The sequence below is a fragment of the Lissotriton vulgaris genome, unplaced genomic scaffold, assembly GCF_964263255.1.
Source record: "Lissotriton vulgaris unplaced genomic scaffold, aLisVul1.2 SCAFFOLD_682, whole genome shotgun sequence".
In the NCBI taxonomy this organism is placed as follows: domain Eukaryota; kingdom Metazoa; phylum Chordata; class Amphibia; order Caudata; family Salamandridae; genus Lissotriton; species Lissotriton vulgaris.
This window is the reverse complement of record NW_028252731.1, coordinates 785,375-808,272: the sequence shown is the minus strand read 5'-3', so window position 1 is coordinate 808,272 and position 22,898 is coordinate 785,375. Positions and strand designations below refer to the sequence as shown.

At 50.4% G+C, this 22,898-nt stretch overlaps 1 protein-coding gene across 1 annotated transcript in view; it reads left to right on the top strand.

Moving 5' to 3' along the window:
- LOC147662052 (GRB10-interacting GYF protein 2-like) overlaps positions 1–18,041 on the top strand; it is a 155,141-nt gene extending 137,100 nt beyond the window's left edge. The window contains exon 6 of the mRNA XM_086951151.1: positions 15,984–18,041. Within this exon, the coding sequence (XP_086807277.1) occupies positions 15,984–16,051 (68 nt within the window). The 3' untranslated portion in view covers positions 16,052–18,041. The remainder of the gene's footprint in view (positions 1–15,983) is intronic.
- Positions 18,042–22,898: the final 4,857 nt, after the last annotated feature.

Sequence of the window (22,898 nt, the reverse complement as noted above, 5' to 3'; positions counted from 1 at the left end):
GGATAGAAAGAACTTTAATGAAGTCATCTCTGACACTCAGGCTGCGGCCCGCATGGTCATCCAAAGCGGCATGGACACTGTGGATTCAGTTGCCAGAATTATGGGCTCATCCATTGCAACTAGGAGAGCCGCATGGTTAAAGTCATCTGACTTCTCAGCGGATGTACAATCTACTTTGTTGGACTTACCCTTTGAAGGATCTGGCCTTTTTGGTAAGAAGGCAGATGTGGCCTTGGAAAGGTTTAAAGACAGCCGTGCCACTGCGAGATCGTTGGGTCTGCAGATGAGAGGGTCTGCAGCCAGAAAATTCAAGGGTTTTGGGAAATCTTCCTTTCGTCCCTTCAAGCAGGGCCAACAACAGCAGCAGCAGCAGAACCCTCTATACAAGTCCTATAGAGGTAGACAGAGGGGTCGTGGTCGTGGACGTCAAGTCTCCTCTTCCTCCACTTCCTCCAATAATGCCCAACCCCCACCCGCATCAGCAAAGCAGCCCTAGATCCACCATTCTGGATCATGTAGGGCCAGTAGGGGGTCGGCTTACTCACTTTCTACGAGATTGGGAATCGGTTACATCAGATCTTTGGGTTCTCAATCTCGTAGAGAATGGGTATGCACTTCCTTTTCAGGAGTTCCCTCCCAATTACCCTCCTTGCCAAGGTTATTGCTCGGAGGACCACCTGCTTCTCCTGCAGGAGGAAGTCCTGGCTCTGTTTCGAAAGGGAGCGATAGAGGTGGTTCCAGAGCAGGAGAGGGGTCAAGGGTGCTACTCCCGGTATTTCTTGATTCCCAAGAAGGATGGCAGGCTTCGGCCTATCCTGGATCTCAGGATTTTGAACCTCTATCTCAAACAGGAGAAGTTCAAAATGCTCACCCTTGCTCAGGTTCTTCTGGCGCTGATGGAAGAAGACTGGATGGTGTCGATCGACTTGCAGGATGCGTATTTTCACATCCCAATCCTGAAGTCGCACAGGAAGTATCTCCGTTTTACGGTGGGGTCGCAGCACTATCAGTTTGCGGTCCTCCCGTTTGGACTTACTACTGCGCCTCGAGTTTTCACCAAGGTGATGGCAGTGGTGGCGGCGCATCTCAGGAGGTCAGGGATTCCTGTATTCCCTTATCTAGACGACTGGCTGATCAAAGCAGAGTCGCCGGAGATGGTGCTCCATCATCTGCAGGAGACAACTCAGTTGTTACACAGGTTGGGTTTTTCGATAAACGTACCCAAATCTCACCTGGTGCCCTCCCAGCGCAACCTGTTCATAGGTGCAGTACTGGACACGTCTGTTTGTCGTGCATTCCCTCCACCTCAAAGGATTCGCGACATACAGGAAATGATTCCTTTGTTTTACCCTGGAGCGGTCGTTCCAGTCCTGAAGGTCCTTCGTCTGCTCGGTCTGATGGCTTCTTGCATTCTGTTGGTCAGTCATGCACGCTGGCACATGAGGGCGCTCCAGTGGTGCCTCCGCAGGCAGTGGTATCAGCACAACGGAGATCTCAGGGAGTCTGTGAGGATCTCCAGAGAAACTGCAGCGGACCTGTCCTGGTGGGGCGTGGAAGGCAATCTGTCACAGGGAAAGCCTTTTCAGCTACCTCCATCAGTGGCCACAGTGATATCGGATGCATCCACTCTCGGGTGGGGTGCTCATCTGGGAGACCTGGAGATCAAGGGTCTTTGGTCTCCGGAAGAAAGGTTGTTTCACATCAACCTTCTGGAATTGAGGGCGATACGTTTGGCGCTCAAGGCCTTCCTCCCTTCCCTTCGCGGTCGTTCGGTCCAGGTCCTAACGGACAACACGACTGCGATGTGGTACATCAACAAGCAGGGAGGAGTAGGGTCGCAGTGTCTCTGCAGAGAGGCTCTGCGTCTCTGGTCCTGGGTTCAGGACCATCAGATTTGTCTGGTGGCAAATCATCTGGCCGGGGTTCTGAACGTGCGTGCGGACAGTCTCAGTCGGCAGTTTTCTGCCGACCACGAGTGGAGGCTTCACCCGGAGGTTGTTCTCAACATCTTTCGGATGTGGGGGACTCCTCGGGTGGATCTTTTCGCCACTCGCGAGAATGCTCACTGCCCTTCATTCTGCAGTCTCCAGTATCCGATGCAAGGAGCTTTGGGGGACGCGTTTCAGTTGAGTTGGGGAGATCGACTCCTTTACGCGTTTCCCCCCATACCTTTGATTCCTCGGGTTCTGAGGAAGATTCGTCAAGACCGGGCCCAAGTCATTTTGGTCGCCCCGGATTGGCCGAGAAGGGTGTGGTATTCGGACCTACTCCACCTATCCTCTCACCAGCCGCTCCGTCTCCCTCACAGGGCAGACCTCCTCTCTCAGTTGGAGGGGCAGGTTCTACACCCCCACCTCCAGACATTACACCTTCATGCCTGGAGATTGAACGGGGCAACTTGAGTTCTTTTTCTCTCCCGCACGAGGTGGTGGATGTCATTCTCTCTGCCAGGCGTGACACCACTAAGTCCATTTACTCCTATAGGTGGACAAAATTTGTTTCTTGGTGCAGGGAGAGGGATATTGACCCTTTGAGGGCTCATTTGTCTAATATTTTACAGTTTGCCCTTTATCTGGCGCGGCAAGGTTTGGCTGTGTCCACGGTCAAGGGCTATCTTTCGGCCTTATCGGCGTTTCTTTGTTTGCCGGATCAGCCTTCTCTCTTTAAGTCTCCGGTGGTTGTGAGATTCTTGAGGGGTCTTGTGAATATGTTTCCTCCTACCCCTTTTATTATTCCTCAGTGGGATTTGAATCTTGTGCTGACCTTTTTAATGGGTTCTCCCTTCGAACCCTTGCACAAGTGTCCATTGAGGCTTCTCTCTTTTAAAACTATTTTCCTCGTTGCAATCACCTCGGCAAGGAGGGTAAGTGAGCTTCAAGCTCTAAGTTCCAAACCCCCGTTCCTGACCATTCATGCAGAAAGGATGGTTCTTAGGACCAGGGCTGCTTTTCTGCCTAAGGTGGTGACTCCTTTCCATCTTGGGCAGTCCATTACCCTTCCTACCTTCTATCCTCCCCCTCACCCGTCTAAGGAGGAAGAGAGACTGCATCGCCTGGACCCTAAGCGGGCGGTGTCCTTCTATCTGGACAGGACTAAGGACTTCCGGATGGACGACCAGCTGTTTGTTGGCTTTGCTGGCTGCAAGAAGGGCAGAGCGGTGCACAAGCGCACTCTTTCCAGATGGATAATCCTGTGCATCAAGATCTGCTACTCCCTTGCGGGTAAGGACCCTCCTGAGGGTATTAGAGCTCATTCAACTAGAGCAAAGTCTGCAACATCTGCTTTGTCTAGGGGTGTGCCTGTTGAGGATATTTGCAGGGCCGCGACTTGGGCCTCCCTCCACACTTTCGCGAAGCATTACTGCTTAGATACCGAGGTGAGGAGGGATGGCCACTTCGCGCGTTCTGTCCTCCAAGACTTCCTGGTGTAGCAGAGTAGACACCCTCCTCCGGGAGTGGGGACTGCTGTGGGAATCTATTCACAAGGTGAGGAATCCACACGGCAGATGTATCTATCAGAAGAACAAGTTACTTACCTTCGGTAACGCTTTTTCTGGTAGATACTATATCTGCCTGTGGATTCCTCACTGACCCACCCGCCTCCCCGTTTGTCTACTCTGCTATACCTGGTCTTTCTGTATATATGATTATAATACTGTTGTATTGATTTGGTTCTATTTGTACTGTGTACACTGTATATTTGCATATTTGCTATCGTTGGTCCGTCCGTGTGCCTCGAAGGCACGGAAAAAAGGGCGGAACTGACGTCATCACGCCGGCGTGGGCCTATTATGGGGTCGGTGACGTCAGACGGAGTCGCGCGCGATGCCGTGCTCCTGTGACGTCGCCCACGACGGCGTGCTACGAAGAAAATTTCCGAACGTTGCTGACGCAAGGGGGATATTCACAAGGTGAGGAATCCACAGGCAGATATAGTATCTACCAGAAAAAGCGTTACCGAAGGTAAGTAACTTGTTCGTGTGCCTCATTCTCCTCCTCTAGAGGTTTTCAGTGTATTTCAACATGCTTCAAAATGCGGCTACCTCCTGCCACAGGTGCACCAAGCAGTTTCCTCCTACAGCACCTGCAGCTGAATGGCCGTGGCTCGCCCATTTTGCTATATATACCCATGGATTGCCCGTTGGGTATCCTTTTTACACACCTGCACCTCTCTTCGCTTCTGCGAGGTCTGGTCCTATATCTCAGTTTTTCAGGGAGCAGTTGAGTGCCTTGTACTCTACCCTGCCCTCGTTCTGCACGGTAGTGTTTTTTCTTAGCACATTTATAGTGCACTTCGGTGCCTTTTCCTGCATCTTTGGCAATGAGGGTTCCTAGCGTTCCGCTCCCTGGGGTGTACCTCCGCTTCTCGATGCTTTTTTCTTGGAGTTCCTGTACTAAACAGCCCCTCTCTTCTATAGGGGTGCATTTCCCCTCCGGGTCCGAGGTGTTGGTCTGGAGATCTGAGGTTCTTCTCAACAGCTATGCGTGTTCTTCTTCACAGTTCCTATTGGCACTTTCGGTGTCTGATGCCATTCCCTTCAGATGTCTTTTTAGGTCTCGCACCTGGCGACGCAGCGTGAAGCGCTGTCGCCAGCGAGACTTATTGTCGTCGACTTGGCTTTCAAGGGCTCTCTAGGGAGACAGGAGATGGGTACGCGCAGGCCGGACTGGAACTGTGAATGCGCGCGTTCACCACGTACAGTCACGCGCTGTGCACATCTCCTGTCTCCCTTAATGCGGGGAGGCACACAGGGAATAGCAACTCACTGGGCTGACTCAGGACTCCCCCGCTGCTCTCGAGGAATCACTGCTCACCGGGCTCTCTCTATCGTCAGCATGGCAGGTTCAGCAGCAGGCGGGGCTCTCCACGAGCACGGGAGCCCCCGCTGGCTCACACTCTCTCTTTTTCCAGCTTGTCTCACGGGCACAGGAGCGCGAGGTAGACTCCCGTCTGCTTCCGGTCTTCTTGCGGCCCTGCCCCCGTCCCAACACAGTTTGCCTGGCTTCCTGTCCGAGCCGGGATGCGGCGGTGATTTTCTCAATACAGCGGATGCGATACGGGGTAGGCTCCCGTTCCAAATGAAAGATAATAGCGGGGTGGGCACCCGCTTTTTCAACGAGCACCACTGCAAACTACAGCTTATCAACTCTGCAGGTACAGATCAACGCAGGGTTATTTTAAGCGACATTTGAAAATGTGTTTACTGCACTTTATTATTTTTTATGTCTGTGCCCTCTACCTCTCTCCCCGAGGCACTCCCAGGTCCAACCCATCTCTAGCTGCTCTTAGTTCTCACTGCCTCTTCTCACCTCATTTCTTTCCCATCTATCATTCTCTCTTTCTCCTCCTTTCTCAATTCCCATGTGTCTCTTCAATGCCTCTTACAGTGTCCTCCCTTTTCACCATCTTACTAGCAGGTCAACCACACTTGTTTATTTTTGCATTTAATATATTGTAATGTGCTGACTTAGCCTATCGCAAACCAGTTTGCAACTGGTTTGCAATTTTCTGTCACCTTTATTTCTTAAGCCACACATGCCTCAGTATTTCTAAGCAATTCTGATCATTACAACGCATGTTCTACAAAGGATGCAATTTGTTAAATCTCCATTCATTGATCTCGATCCTTCCGGAGTGACTACATACAGAATTAACAAAGCCTATGGCTCGTATTATAGGCTAATTCTCTCTCTATACAGTAGGAGTTTCTCATATGGCACATGATTACTTGTAACATTACAGCCCCCAGCATTCCGTTCATGTATGCACCTTCATATTTAATTTGGTTGAGGTGCCCCTCATGCAGTTGAATCTCTTCGTCCTCATTTGTATTATCATAATTTGTTGTACTGGAGTAAATCTCAAATGAACGTAAGACTGAATCCACAAGTCTGCGAATAGACTGGTCCTGGTTTCCCTCCTTGGTTCCCCCCTAAGTGCACTGCTTTCGAACTTAGCCCATTTTATGACTTCATTCATCCACCTGGCGTATAAGGGGCAATCCCTCGTCTTCCACGTTATTGCTATAGCCCTCTTCGCCATAATGTATTCTATGTCAATACATTTAGTTCAAGGTTTTTTGGGGTTAGACCTTTGGAAGAACTCCAGCAGACATCCCTCTAGTGTACATAGATTCGTACTTTCAAGGTGCTCACATATCTTCCCCCAATATCTATTTACATGGGAGCATCCACACACCATGTGAAACAAGCATTCACAATGCAATAGGTCTCGCATTATTAAAGTTTGAGCTATTGGCATTGTAATTGACAATGCCTTTTATTCATTTGTTTTTAAAACCTGCAATCGGTGCATAAACGCGCACTTTGAACGTATAGTCCTTGCTTACGATGATCAAGGCTGGCAGTAAAAGAGACTGCCAGCCTTGCTTCTCATAAGCATGGACTAGAAGTACAAAGTGCTTTTTTACGCACCGATGCAAATGAACAAAAGGCATTGTCATTTACAATTCCAATAGCTCAAACTTTAATAATGCGAGACCTATTGCATTGTAAATGCTTGTTTCCTTTGGGTTTTATCAAACAACATTGGTCCCCAACATTTAAAATTTTCGCACAAAATGAAATATAGACCGAGTCAATCTATATTTTTAGAAAGGCATGTCCAGCCGGACAGTGGTCTTTCAGAGATTTTTACTCAGGCGGTGGGGGTCGCGTAACTAATTCCGATAACGAACGAGACTCCTCCATGCTAACTAGTTACGCGACCCCCAGCGCCTTACAAAGCCCTTCTTTGCTGTTTATATCAACCCTTTGTACCTACTCTGTTAGTACTGGACACAGGCTTGTTGTCCACTCTGGCTGATTTCTGGAAGGTACTTCGTGTGATTTGAATACATGAATTCTGAGTAAAAATCTCTGAAAGACCACTGTCCGGCTGGACATGCCTTTCTAAAAATATAGATTGACTCGGTCTATATTTCATTTTGTGCGAAAATTTTCAATGTTGGGGACCAATGTTGTTTGATAAAAGTATGCTCCCCGAGGTCCCTGCTGACTAATTTTGGGGTCCCTTGTTGTTATTGAATTAATTGTTTCCTTTGGTTGTCACCCTAATCTATGTCTGCTGTGCCTGCGGGACAGCTCCTCTGATGCAGGTCATCCATGGTGCTGCGCCCTGCATCTCGGTCTCTCGTGGGTGAGTTATCCCCTTGGCCTTCAAATTCCCTTGTTGGGCAGTCCCCTACTCATCTTAGCGACACCACCTTGTTGTCACTGTGGCTGTCTTCTCTGTGCATGTTCTCGTTGTGGTCTGCCTCGGCGTGCTTCAGCGAGGTAATGTCCACCCGTCACCTTTTTGTGACTAGGTGTGCACTTGGCATATCTTTCATTCCCGCCTGTACTTCTGAGACGTTGCTCATTACCCGCCTCTTGCCCTTCACTTCCTGGATGCTGCCTCTCCAGTCTCCCTTGCGTGGGCTAGCCTGGTAGGCTCTGGTTACGTCTCTCCATGTTGTCCACTAGCTTTGGTTGGTGTCAACTTAGTGCACCATTGAGCATTGGGAGTAGTCCTCCTTCCTCCCTTCTTTATGAACTCTCTCTTCTGTTCTGAGATATGGCTAGATATGGCTAGTGCCGTTTCTACATCTCATACTCACACGGGTTTGGTGTTGCGCCATTCTGGCAGTCTTGTGATACCTTGTCTCCCGATGTCTTTTGCTCTTCCGAGCTGCTTGGTCTGCTGACTGACTGCCACAATAGAGCCCGAAATGCATTGGGACACATAAGCATTACTATCTACTTGTATTGGATGTAAGAACTTGAGAAAGACTTATGGTGACAGTCAAAGCAAAAGCCATGAAATCAATGGAATGCTGAACAATTGATGAACTTTTTGATGTATTAACAGTGATTAAATCAGTGAAATGAAGTAGACTCCTGCAGTCATTTGTGCGGTGCTCGGAGGTGCTCTACCTCACCACGGGGTAGCTTCGTAATAGACTTTGTATCATATACGCTGCTTGGACACGACAGCGATTCCTCCGCAGCACGCCACAGACCATTAATTGGAAGAAAACCGATTACCATCAGCAGTGCCAGCCCAAATCATTTTCTTTGTCTCTGCACCGCCACAGCTTTCCCGATAGTCCGTCACTCTGTTGCCGGCTCAGTGCTTCGGGCACTTTCTGTTGTTCTGTTGCACACCCACCTCCCCCTTGGGGTGTGGCTGTGGTATCTATTCTAAGTTAAGGAATCTGCGTCTAGATGTCTCTATCAGCTGTACGAGTTACTTACCTTCGGTAACGATGTCTCTGGTAGAGACGTTGTCTAGCCGCAGATTCCTTAACGCCCACCCATCCTCCCCGTTCTGCGAGGACCTTGCCAGGTGGGATTCTCCACTTTGCCTCCTTTCAGTTGGCATTGGTTTTCATCCAGGGTGCTCACATTGGTGCGACCCTTTCAAGAATTGCCATATGCAACTGCCTCCCTACAGGTGGCATATTTTCCTTTAGAGCTGTGCTTTTTGATTCACCTTCACCAGGAGATTCTTCTTCTCCTGTTGCCTTCCCTTACACCTGCCTTCTCCATCGACTCAAGGTTGTTGTCTCCTAAACAGTTGTCTTCTTGGGGATCAGCTGGGCTGTGCTTCATCCTTCCATTACTATAGGAGAAGTGTCATTCTTTTCATGCCTTCTTACAGTAGATTGTTTTTCTTCCTGTAATCCCGCCCTTGTTGGCCTGCACAGTTATACGTTGTAATAAGTCTGCCCTTTTGTCTGTCGAGATATTCTTCCCTTGTTACTCAGCCCCTGGGGAGGGTCCACGCTTCGCTTTGCGAGGTTGTTTCTCAGAGCGATGCTCTGCCTTTACTTCTTAGTTTGTATGTAGACAGTGTCTGATACTGTCTTTTATGATGGTGTTTTGCACCATCTGACTTCTTGATTTTATGGATTTTTTCCTCATTCGCACACTGTTCCCATACTTTTAACAGTTTTGTTGGTGGCTCCGTGTTGTGCCGCTGAAAAGTTTCTCCGAAGACAACTGCCGTCAGCGTGCCAGGAGGGACTTATATGACCTCGTTGACGTCCCGTCCGTGGACGACGTCAGGGCGGGGTCGTGTGGCGTCGTCTCCCGCCCAGTGGTGCTGCTGCAAAATGTTTCCGGATCCAGTCTGACGCCTGGGGATAATTCTAAGTTCAGGAATCTGTGGCTAGACAACATCTCTACCAGATACATCGCTACCAGCTGCACTCCTCACCCTCTGCAGTGATGGAACAGCACCAATCTTTTACAAGGAAGACCCTTTTTTGACCCATTTCCACATGTGACCATCATAAAAGACGCTACCCTCACTGGGTGAGAGGCTTGCTTCAAAAACGTGACTGTTCAGGTACATGGACGCCCCTTCAAAGGAGCCTTCACATCAGCTACCTGGAACTGCTGGCCAACCAGCTAGCACGCAGGTCTTTCCTCAAGGATGTTCAGCTCTAGGTAGTTCTCATTCGCACAGACATGACCATCTGCTATCTACAGAAGCAGGGCGGCACTCATTCCCCGCAGTTGTCTGCATTGGCTCGGGGCATTTGGTGGTGTGGGTAGGCAATGACTTTGCAGACCTGCTCTGCAAGATGCAGCAACAAGTCCAAGAGTTAGAACTCCACCCATAAGTCCTACTGCCTTACTTCCATTGTTTGGAGTTTCTTGACGTAGAGCTCTTTGCCAGCACCAAAAACACAAAACACCAAAGCTTGGCCACCAGATATCCACGCCCATAGTCCATGATCAATGCACTATATATAAATTGGTCAGGGATATTTGCCTACACTTTCCTGCCTCTTCGACTTCTTCAGTTCATGGCTTGGAGACTTTGGCAAATATACCTCACTCTCATCCTATTCGAACCACCTGAGCCAGACAGCCCTGGTTTGCCACTCTCATTGACCATTCTCTAGTGCCTCACGAGAAGCTGCCCATCCGGCCAGCCCTTCTCACTCTGAGCCAGGACACAATCGGACATCTGAATCCCAAGGAGCTAAATCTTCCGATTTGACATCTGAGGTCTTAGAATTTGGCTACCTCAACTTACCTCCAGAGTGTATGACTAGCCTCAAGGAGACCCGCAGGGCTTCAACATGAGCCTGCTATGCAGCTACATGAAAAGGTTTGTGCACTACTATAGTCCCAGGCATACAATTCCTCTCAAGACAGCAGTCCAAAATGTTGCCTATTACCTGCTTCACCTGGAAAAGTCAGGCATTGCTTATACTTCTATTAGACTTCACTTGGACACCTTTGCTGCCTACCTTCAGAACAGGGAAAACACTTCACTCTTTAGAGCCCCAGTCATTAAGGCATTCATTTAGGAACTGAAGAGTCAATCGACCCAGGGTACCGCCTGCCACTGCGTGGAATTTCAACATAGTTCTCACCAGACTTATGGGCCCTCCTTGTGAACCACTTCACTCATGCACTTTGCAATACCTTTCCTGGAAGGGAGCTTTCCTATGGAGCATCACCTCCCTCAGGTGTATGAGTGAACTTCCGACTAACCCTTCAAGAACCCTTCTTCCATGTTCACACCATCTGAAAGAAACAGGTTAGTGTTAGATTCCTTACCTTAGAATATCCCTAGGCGTCAGACTGGATCCGGAAAGTTTTCGTCAGCAGTACCCCTGCGCATTGGTAGGCGTTGTCTCCGCATCCGTCGTCGGCGTCGTGATCGCCGGGATGACGTTGTCGGAGTACTTAGACGCCGCCCACACGCGCTGACGTTAGTTCTTCTTTTTTCAGCGCTAGCAAGTGCAGATCCGGGAAGAGCAGTAATCTAGTCATTTTTTTACCTCTTTTGATCACTTTTCGAGTAGACCTTCGACTCGCGATGCCGTAGCGATGCCTGGTTTTAAACCTTGCGAGGCCTGTCACCGCCTGATGTTGGTGACCGACCCCCACCGTCGGTGCCTTTACTGCCTTGGGGCCGACCATGATGACAAGTCGTGCCCCGACTGCCAGGCCTTGACCTCGTGGGCTAGGCGGGAGCGGTCCCGTAAGCTACTCGAGATCCGGCAGTCGGCTCCGTGCCGCTCGAGGTCCCGGTCGAGGGACCAGTCGCGGAGCCGCAGTCATCGCCTCTCGTCGAGTCACCACCTCTCGTCGGGCTCCAAGTCCTTCGGTAAGTCAAGGCATGCGAAAAAGAAGTCGAAGAGGCGTCATCGCTCTTCGGACTACCCCCGACGCTCTTGTGACGCGGCCGGGTGTTCGGGCGACACCGCCTGCGTGGCTCCCTCTGAGCCACAAGCGCCGCATCCAGCTCCATACCCGCCGGTCCCTGGGCTGCACGCGTCGCTGGAGGAGATAAGTGCTTTCCTCACGGCCATGAGGTCGCACTTTCCTCCGTCGGAACCTGCCGAGGTGTCTTCGGGCCCCGCAGGTCTGACTGGAAGCCCTAGCGGGCCGTCGGGTGCTTCTGCGCCGTCGTCGACTCCGGTCCCGATGCCGCAAGGCTCCACAGGAACCCGGCCTGGATCCGGGTCGTCGCCAGTCGACCTCACGACTCCTCTGCTGGCGTCGACCCAGAGGGTGTCGCTCCCGGTGCCGTCTTCGGACGACGCCGGCCCCTGTTTCAGCACCGGTCCGGGTGCGACGCCGGAGTGGCGCCACTCGGCGCCGTCTCCGACGCCGATGGGTGAGCAATTCACCTACGACCCGGCTCCAGCCTTTTTGCCTGTTTACCAGCAGGAAAGCTCCCCGGAGCCTCTACTGCTGTTTAACGAGGCCCTCACTGATGTTCTGATGGGCACCTGGTCCAAGCCCTCTACAGGCCTCCCTGTGGATCGGAACGTGGCCCGATGCCACCACCCGCTCCGCGTGACCCCTGCTTTCTGTCCGTTCACTCCACCCCTGAGAGCCTGGTGATCAAGGCCTCTTCGTCCCAGACCGCCTTCCCGACCGCTCCTCCGGATCAGGAATCCAAAAGGTATGCTCAGTTTGGAAAGAAAATGTTCTCCTCTCTGAGTTTGGGGCTGCGGTCTGTGAACACCGCCTGCCTTTTGGGCCATTACACCCCTCTCTGTGGGATACGGTTGCGGATGTGCTGCCACAGTGTCCGGAGGAGGCTGAGGGGCGGGATGCAGCACGGTGCTCAATTAGATGTGGACTTGACACCACGGACTCGCTGGGTAGAGCGATTTCCACGACGGTGGCGATTCGTCGCCATGCCTGGCTGAGGTCTGCCAACTTCACGGGGGATATCCAGGCCATGCTCATGGACATGCCCTTCGATGGTCGTTGCCTTTTTGGCGACAAAGTGGACAGTGCGTTTTAAGGACTCCAGGGCTGCGGCCAAGTCCTTGGGCCTCGGCAAGCACCTTTCCGCTTTTCTCTCCTTTCGTGTCCAAGGAAGGGGCACCACCACACGTCCAGCCAGCCACAGGCCGCAGAACCAGTCTCAACATGGTCACGGACGTGGTTACCGTCTTGGCGGTGCCGGGGGACAACGGCAGGGTCAGTCCACATCCGCTCCCGCAGCATCTGCCTCTAAGCCTTCCTAGTCCGGCATTTCAGGCCCCTTCGATACCAGTGGGGGGCAGGGTTTGCCATCACCTCCTCCACTGGCGCAACATCACGTCGGACAGGTGGGTGCTGCAAATCGTCCGGAGAGGCTCCTCCCTCCCCTTTGAGGCGACCCCTCCAGCCATGTCACCGCAGTACAACCGCATGTCGGGGGATCACTTCCAACTTCTGCAGGAGGAAGTTACGGCCCTCTTTGCCAAGGGGGCCGTCGAGCACGTTCCTGGGCCAGTAGTAGAACGTGGTTGCTATTTCCACTACTTTCTGGTACCCAAGAAGGGCAAAGGAGGCCTATGCCCGATCTTGGATCTACGGAACGTCAACGGCTTCCTCCGGAAGGAGAAGTTCAAGATGCTGACTTTGGCTCAGGTCCTAGCTGCCCTGGACCCGGGAGACTGGATGGTGGTGTTGGATTTGCAGGACGCATATTTCCACATCCCCGTCCTGCAGGCCCACCTGCGCTACCTGCGGTTCACGGTAGGCCACGAGCATTTTCAGTTTACCGTGCTCCCCTTCGGCCTTACCAGCACCCCTCGGGTGTTCACAAAAGTGATGGCGGTGGTCGCAGCTCTTCTGCGCAGATCAGGGGTTTCAGTTTTCCCCTATCTCGACGATTGGTTGTTGAAGGCGGGCTCGCCCCAAACAGTCGTCGACCACCTCCAGACTACGGCCGACCTCCTGCACTCGCTGGGGTTCTACATCAACGTGCCAAAGTCACACCTATGCCTCTCTCAGAAGCTCCTTTTCATCGGAGCAGTTCTGGACTCTGCGCAGTTTCAGGTTTATTCCGCCGAACAACGGGTTCAGTATATTCAGGCTCTGATTCCTATCTTTCAGCCTTTATCCCGAGTTTCGGTTAGGTTGACGCTGTGGCTCCTGGGGCTGATGGCCTTCTGTATCCTTCTGATGCATCATGCCACGTGGCGGATGCGGGCTCTGCAGTGGGACCTGAAGTTTCAGTGGGTACAGCATCAGGGCAACCTGTCCGACCACGTCCCGATCTCGGAGGGCACTGCGAGTCAGTTGTAGTGGTGGCTCACGAAACGCGATTGGGTCAGTGGCAAATCCCTCTTCCTACCCCAACTGGAGCGCGTAGTGGGGACAGATGCGTCCCTCCTGGGATGGGGAGCCACATGGAAGAGGGGGAGATCAGAGGCTTCTGATCTCCGGCGGATTCCCGGCTCCATTTCAACCTTCTGGAGCTGCGGGCGATCTGGCTTGCACTGAAGGCATTCCTTCCCTCTGTCGGGGAAGTGTAGTGCAGGTGTTCACGGACAACACCAACACCATGTGGTACTGCAACAAACAAGGCGGGGTGGGGACGTGGACCCTTTGTCAGGAGGCTCTGCGCCTCTTGCAATGACTGCAACACCAGGGCGTCACCCTGGTGGTTTAACACCTGGCAGGTTCTCTGAACGCCAGGGCGGACGAACTCAGCCGCCGGTGCACGATGGATCACGAATGGTGTCTGAACTCTGGCGTGGCGCAAGGTCTCTTTCAGCAGTGGGGAGAGCCTTGGTTAGATCTATTCGCCACTGAAGAGAACGCGCAATGTCATCAGTTCTGCGCCTTGGAATTTCCAAGGCGGCACTCGCTCTGCGGCGCTTTTCGTCGTGAGTGGAGCTGCGGTCTGTTGTACTCCTTTCCGCCTATACCACTTCTGCCCAGAGTGCTGAAGAAGATCAAGTGAGACCGGGCCCAAGTCATCCTTGTGGCTCCGGACTGGGCACAAAGATACTGGTATCCTGAGCTACTCAGCATGTCAGTCGATCCCCCGATTCGTCTGCCTCTTCAGGAGGACCTTCTGTCGCAGCAGCAGGGGACGGTCCTCCACCCGAACATGGCTTCTTTGGCAGTTCCATTTTCCAGGACTTTCTGGTGTGATCTTGGTTTGCAGGCCCACCACCGGGGTTGGTATTGCTGGAGTATCTGTTCTATGGTAAGGAATCTAACGTGTTTCTTTCAGATGCACAAGTTGCCTTTGCTCTGCCTCTTCTCCTTGGGGTCTCTAGGTTACTCTTCTCCTTCGGTGCACCTCTTCCTGGCCTTGGGCGGAGGTTTGTTGCCTTGTATGCGCATGGGGTGATTGGCCTCCTTTCACCTTGCCTTGCTTCCTCTGCTGGGTGAGGGACAGGCTGCCTCTTCTTTCTTTTTTATGCATCCCCTTTGGGGTTGGTGGTCTTATGCTGGCGGGGGTTCCTCTTGATTGGGGGGATGGGGGCCCTCGTCCTGTCTTGGGTCTCGGCCCCTGTGGGACCCTCTGTTATGGCCAGGCGGGTGGGGTCCTCTCGCAGACCCTCCTTCCTCTTGGGTATGGCTAGGGTATCTACTCTGCGTGAAGGAATCTGCGGCTAGTAGTCTCTATCAAATGTACGAGTTACTTACCTTCGGTAACGATGTATCTGGTAGAGACGATTCTAGCCACAGATTCCTTCACGGCCCTCCCTTCCCTTTCTGCGAGGACTTTTGGCTTGGTCTTTTGCACTTGCCTCCCTGTGGGTGGCTGTGTCTTCTATGAGTGCATTCTTTCCCTCCTTCTGGCAGGATGTTCGTCCTGTTTAATTGTTCCTTTCCTTCCGGGACGTTGGAGGATAGGTCTGTGGGTGCTTCTGTGCCCTTATGCTCTGGTTGCTCCAGGTTGGGGCCTCACTTCCACCCTGCCCCTTCCCTCCCTCCCTCCCTCCCTCCCCCCTTTATTACTGGGGTTCCGGGCCCTCTGCTGTCCTCTACGTTGGGGTCTTTTGGCTGTGCCTCTGCCCTTTGTTCCTTGTGGGGGTTGTCACACTCTGTGATGGGGCTGTCTTGGAATTTTGTCGTTCTTTGTCTGTCCCGGACTGGTTCCCCTTCGTTGCTTTTGGTTTGAGTTGTAGTCCTGCCGCATGTTGCCATGACACTTTTACATATGTCCTTTGTCTCCAGGGGGGGGTTATCTCTGTACTGGCAGGGTTCCTGCTCAGGGCTGGGACCTGTTCTTTATTCTTTTTCTCCCTTTGGGTACTGCTGTGCCTGGGACTGCTCTGTATGGTGTTCCTCACCATTCCTTTTCTGTTCTTCGCACACTGTTCCTATACTCTTACAGTTTTGTCTGATGGCTCCGCGTTTTGGCGCAGAAAAGTTCTCTGAAGAAAACTGATTTAGGCGCGCCAGGGTGGGGCTTATGTGACCTCGCTGACGTCACGTATGCGGACAACGCCTGGGTGGAGTCGTGTGATGCTGTCCCCCTGGTGCGCAGGGATGCTGCGCAAAAGATTTTCCGGATCCAGTCTCACACCTGGGGATAATTCTACGTGAAGGAATCTGCGGCTAGAATGGTCTCTACCAGATACATCGTTACCGAAGGTAAGTAACTCGTACTTTAATAAAAGGTGGTAAATAGCAAAAGTTGCTTTAAAATGGTAAATTATCACCCTGATGGTGCTTTGTTTTAATGCTAAAAAGTTTCCTCTGTCTTTTCAGGGTTTTCTGTTAATGCCTCATCTGAGCGGCTCAACATGGGGGAAATTGAGACACTGGAAGAACGTTAAGAAAGTACATGCCTGCCCAGCTCAGCCCAGTTCTGTTAACCATGAATTTCTCAAATATATGGCTGCAACTATTTTTTACTCCACCGTTGAGTCTATACATTTAGTACCTTTACGAAGAACTCCTTGGTGCTTTCTTTTATCTGCTTTGGTATCAAGACAATTGTATGTGTACTTCAAACAGACTCAACGGGGCTGGAAATACCACTAAGACAGCAATTTTGCACAAGAACTTATCTATGGCACCAACTAACTTGGACGTGCTATCTCTTGGCATGTCCTGGCCAACAGCAACATTCAAGTATTGAAAGAAAAAATGGTTAACAGACATTCATCACAATACCACATGGACCCTTAAAAGGCAAAACTGTTGCTGGGTGACTGGGATGCTTGCTCTCCTGGATTCAGGAGCTCCATTTGATAAGCTGTGTTAATGGGAGTCCGAGGTTGGGGCAAATGTTATGGGACTTGGAAGGTGAATTGAGGGGGAATAGAGGAGTGCAGATCTTGCCACCAGATTGTTCCCTTTGATTAGTAAAGAAAAGTCCTTTTTCAGGGTCCTCCTGCTCCAGCCGCCTTGCAGAGATTGCAATAGCTTTCACAGCAAAGGAAGGATATTCCCTTAGTGCTGTTCCTTTCTTTCTCTCCCCATTAGTCTCGTTCAAGAGGCTGATATTTTCAAATTTTTATTTTATTTAGTTTGGACAAGAGATCTATGCTACCATTCTTACGGCCTCCACTCCCTTTCACTCCTTATGCAGGTACCCGCCAATTCCGTTCCATTGTGGGAATGGGAGTGTAAGTTTTACCTGGCTTTAAAGAAAGGGAGCTTTCCCAGTGGCCGGTCGTGGAGTGAGCTGGGGACTTTGCTTCTCACATTTGAGATGCCCTTACTCTTTCAAATGCTTTACTTGTACAAATAGAAGATGTATATATAAAAATCCACCAAACTAATTTATCACTTACTTCCCCCCAGAACAGTTTGACAAATGCACTTAATCAGTTCAGACAATCTCCTGCATCACATTCATTCTTATGACCATGCCATACCACACATGCATTCTATCTTAAACAAAAATTAAACACATCTGCTCCTACCTTTCAGCCCTTTAACACTTCTCCTTCACTCTGATGCATAGTCTCTTCTTTCTTAATGATAAGCACTCAGATCATCGTTCCCTCTTCACTCTCGCCTTCTCTCTACATTCCTCCCTTCCTCTGTACTTGCCTTTCGCACAGTCGATCTCTTCATAAAGTTCTCTTTTTTCTCGTCCTTTCACTTTAATGACCTCTGCTCTTTCTGCTCTCCCCTGTTCTTTACACTGACCCATCATCTATGCACTTTCTTTGACTTGCCATTTCTTGTCAATTCTCCTCCTCCCTTTAGTCATCAGTTGCTTTTGCCCACTGCTCTTCAGCCACTCTTCTTTTCTGTATTCACCACTTCTTTTGGTCAAATTGCCCCTTTACCCTTCCTTTACATTTCCCCCTATTTTTCGGTCTTGGTATACACCTCTCTGGATCCACTTTGTTCCCATTTACCATCTCCCTCTAATTTTTTTCTCTAGGTACCTACTGTCATCTTTTTTCCTGTTTATCTAGTTTTTCTTCGAGTATCCCTTTTGCGCAATCTGTCTCATCAAATTAGAAAAATGAGGGCATCCCAGAGTGTTACGCACAGCTGTATGCTACATCTATTTTATTATATATGTATATTTTTAGGGGGCATTAAGGTGGGACAGCCCTTCCTTTCCCTCCGACATGTACAGAAACTGTACAGAGAGTGCAAACATGTATATAGTTTTTTTGACTCGTTTGCAAGGGGAAAAGGGTGGAGTAATGTCCTTTCTCCATGCAGCTCCTGTGAATTCCATAGGAAGGGTGAAGGGGCGGAAGAGAATTGTTCTAATGTTTACAAAATGTACAACACCTCAAAATATTTGCCAGTTTAGAAAACAATATCAGCCCTGGAATAAATACTGGTTGTATTAAATTTGAGTGGCCTTTTCATGCTCCATTTTACTTAAAGTAGAAAGTAAGTCTATATACAGGAAAACAGTGACTTATTGCTATACAGTGCTGTGTGCTTTTTCAGGGCCCAATATTGTGCAAAAACATGTGGAAGAGAGGACCTGCAGTTATATTGCAATATCACCTAGACCCAAAGATGCAGGATCCTAGGCAGAGTTTACCCATTTTTTTCTGACCAGACGACACGCCTGGACAGCCTGATTGATGAGTTGTCCTCCTGATGGGCACGACTGACTTTTGTCATTGTACAGAAGAAAACTATTGGCAGAGCTCAACCCAAATCAGTGATCCTTCCACATGGGTGGCCTCTCTTCAAGTCACTTTATTTTTTTTCTCTGATTAACCCCTTTGGTGCTCAGGACAGCCCCCGCTCTATTTCGCCCGCACAACGCGAAAAGTCGGCCAGCACGGAAGGGGTTAATAAAGATGAGCCTATTTGCAGGCCCAAATCCGTAAGTGCAATTTCTTTTCATATATTTTCCTGAGAGCTTTATCTTTTTATGCATTCTATAAAAAAATGCTTTTCTGGAATATATAAACTAGGGTGGTAGAATTTTTAATCCCCAGCAGTATTTCCTGCAGTTTCTGATGGGTACTTCAAACCGTTGATTCCTCATCTTGTGAATATTCCCTAGGTATTATACTGGATCTGTAAATACTCTAAAGCAGTACACATGCTTGCCGGTAGGTGATGCTGTGGAGTTTCACACAAACTTTGTTCCCTTCTGGAGATGACAGAGCCACAAATAAGCGCCACCAATGTACCCTGATGTCTGTTCCTTTCTTTACTGACCTTCAGATGCGGATCTGGAGCTCTACTTCTTTTGTCTCTAAAGAGATTTTTTCCTAAAATTATTCTAGTATATTTTTCTAGTGTGCAAGAGAAATATGCCCTCCTAAGACGACTCCGGCTCCTGTGCCTGGTGGCCTCCGGCATCCTGCTAGTGCAACATGCCAGATGACATATGCGGGCTCTGCTGTGGGACCTGAAGTTCGAGTGGGCGCAGCATCAGAACAACCTGTCCGAACATGTCCAGATCTCGGAGGGCACTGCACGGCAATTGCAGTGGTGGCTCACGAATCGCGATTAGGTCAATGGCAGATCCCTCTCCCTTCTCCAACGGAGCACACAGTGGTGACTGATGCGTCCCTCCTAGGATGGGATGGCCACTTGGGAGAGGCGGAGATCAGAGGTCTCTGGTCTCTGGCAGAGTCCCGACTCCATATCAACCTTTTGGAGCTTCGGGCGATCCGACTTGCACTGAAAGCATTCCTTCCCTCTGTCCGGGGAAGTGTGGTGCAGGTGTTAACGGACAACACCACCGCCATGTGGTATTGCAACAAACAGGGCGGCGTGGGGTCCTGGACCCTATATCAGGAGGCTCTGCGCCTCTGGACATGGCTGGAACGCCAAGGCAGTATCTTGGTGGTTAAACACCTGGCAGGTTCTCTGAACGCCTAGGGCGGACGAACTCCGCCGCTGGTGCTTGATGGATCACAATTGGCATCTGAACTCGGACATGGCACAATGTCTCTTTCAGCAGAGGGTAGAGCCTTGGTTAGATCTATCCGCCACCGAAGAGATCGCGCAATGTCATCAGTTCTCTGCGTTGGAATTTCCAAGTCGGCACTCGCTCAGCGACTCTTTTCGTCGCCAGTGGAGTTGCAGTCTATTGTACGCCTATACTAATTCTTCCCAGAGTGCTGAAAAAGATTCGGCGCGACCGGGCCCAAGTCATTCTGTTGGCTCTGGATTGGGCACAAAGGTACTGGTATCCCGAGCTACTCAACATGGCGATCGATCCCCTGATCCTACTGCCTCTTCAAGAGGATCTTCTGTCGCAGCAGCAGGGTACGGTCCTCCACCCGAACCTGTTCAGCCTCCACCTCCATGCGTGGAGAATGAGCGGCGACAGTTGACAGCTTTCGATCTTCCTCCCGAAGTCTGTGATGTCATTCTGGCAGCCAGGCGTCCCCCCACGAAAACGGTATACGCCTGCCGGGGGAACAAGTTTGTGGCATGGTGCACCGCAAAGTCTGTGCATCCCCTTTCTGCCCCTCTTTCCAAAGTTGTTCTGTTCCTTCTTTCCTTGGCCCAGCAGGGCTCCGCTCTGGGCACTGTCAAAGGTTATCTTTCTGCCATCTCCACCTTTCTACGGCTTCCAGATCAGCCTACTCTTTTTAAGTCCCCGGTTGTTAACCGTTTTCTGAAAGGCATTACTCACACATTTCCTCGCGCGCTGTTCATCATGCCTCAATGGGACTTAAACCTTGTCTTGACCTATCTGATGTGCGCTCCCTTCGAGCCCCTTCATAACTGTCCTTCTTACTCTCAAGACGACTTTCCTGATGGCCATCACCTCTGCTAGAAGAGTGAGTGAGCTCCAGGCTCTTTCTTCCAAACCTCCTTTCCTTTCTGTTCATCCGGACAAGGTGGTTTTAAAGACCAGTCCTTCTTTTTTGCCAAAGGTTGTCACGCCCTTCCACATCGGGCAGACCATCACTTTGCCCACCTTCTTTCCGCATCTTTCAAAAGAGGAAGAGAAGCTCCACCGTCTGGACCCAAAACATGCGCTCTCATTTTATCTGAAGCGCACACAACAGTTCCAGATGGATGACCAGCTCTTTGTTGGCTATGTGGGCGCCAAAAAAGGTGGGGCCGTGCACAAACGGGCCATCTCTCAGTGGGTCGTTCTCTGCATCAAGGCCTGTTACTCGTTGGCTAAGAAGGAGCCTCCTGTGGGCTGCGTGCCCATTCTACCAGGGCAACAGCAGACACTACTACCTAGGGACGCGGCTTTCCTTTGCAGGACATTTGTCAGGCAGCAACGTGGGCCTCTCTGCACACGTTTACCAAGCATTACTGCCTTGACAGTCAAGTCCAGAGAGACGGCTTCTTTGGCCATTTGTTCTCCGTGACTTTCTGGTGTAATCTTGTTCGCAGACCCACCACCGGAGTTGGTATTGCTGGGGTACCTATTCTAAGATAACCAATTTATCACTAATGTGTCTCCTTCAGATGCACAAGTTACTACTTGTGTAACAATATATCTGTATGAGCCCTTAGTTAGTGATAGATTCCTTACCGCCCCACCCATCCTCCCCGTTCTGCGACCTGATTTCTAGGATTAAGGGCATCCCTTTCAGGCCCCTAATTTCTTGGCACCAGTGGTCAGTTTCTTGCATGGCTCTGCGTTCCTGGTGCGGAAAGTCATGTGCAGAACTGATGTCAGCGCACATGGGTGGCGCCTAAGTAATCTCGGGGCTTACAACGCCAGCCACGGACGCCAAGCCGCACGACGCCACCTGCTGACGCGCAGAGGTAATGCTAGCGAAAACTTTCTGGGTCCAGTCTGACACCTGGGGATATTCTAAGGTAAGGAATCTATCACTAACTAATGTCTCTTACAGATGTATCGTTACACAAGTAAGTAACTTGTGCTTTGAAACTTGTAGGGCTGTTGCAAACAAATGAATGTGACTGATTCCTCATGAGGTTTGCCTCTAGTGTTTGAGGTTTAACATCAATCCGAAAACCTGCGATGACTGTGCTCAAGTGAATCTGAAGGCCATAGGAGATTGTAAAGTTTTACTTTGCAAAACACAGCAAGACTTTACTCCTTCAGAGAAGGATCCAGGACTAGTCTTCGGTCTTTTAGGACCTTTTTTCAAAATTTCTACTCTGAGTGTGCAAAGGAAATTGTCATCCCCTAAAACATTGTTCAAGCCGTATGGGGACCATCGCACACAGAAGTCTGTCGGCTCCTCACTAAGTACGCTTATGGTGCCTGTGGTGGGAGCTCTATTCCTGGACCTATGAAACTGTTCACAGATGAATCGGAAGGCCATGCCAGACCACGAGGCGTAGCTGTATGCCACCAAACATTGGAAAACTCCATGCAGTGATGAAAGTCGAAAGCAAGGTCCTGTTCCCCGGTGGTTCCTGTGGCGGATATTGATCGCGGTCCTAGTTTTCGGGTAAGTTGAACAAGTAACTTGCACAAAGAAGTAAAAGTGAGAATCTGCCCCTTACAGACATTATTGATCTGCAGAGAAGATACAAGAGTGTTAACATTCTGCACCATCTTGCTTCTGGGATCGTGAGGAGACCATTCTGAGTCCGGTCCTGATGCGCCCCCACCTTTCCATGTCCATTGGTGACATTACAGCAATTTGAGAACTAAAGGGAGGCAATGCTGCCCATTTATGGCATGTGTGGCTCCCTCTGGCATGTCTCTGAGCCCAAGGTTCTGTGTGACTCTCCAGATGGACTACCACCGGTGGGTTTGCTAGCTGTGCCCCTCGACCCTCTTCGGGGCCTGCAACATCTTTGATGCCGAATTTAGTTCCAGCGTGACAATCTACGGTGGATCCTTCAATGCCGGAGGAGGATCCACTACCTATAGTGCTTTCTGACTCCAAGCAAACCAAGCCTCGACCTGAGCAAAGACCACACACTGTTGCCACTGTGGCATTGCCAATTCGCAAGTCTTCTGACAGACACTACATCAGATTTGCAGCTCCGATTCAGACCAAATTCAGACTTGTGGCAATCACAGAGACATGTGTCCTACAATATGAGAAGAGCTGATAAAAAAATGAGGTTTGGGATGCCAATTTCCTGAACACCTTCACAGACTCTTGATTAGTCTCCCCTCCTAGTCCAACCACCGAGGGAAGAGCATCATTTGCGGAAGTGATGTAAACGAGATGAAGCGGTCCTTGACCTACATCTCCCAAGTATGGAGGTTAACACAAACATTCTTAAGAAGGTCCTTCAGCCTGTAGCAACACAAAAAGATGATGGACTTAATGCTGA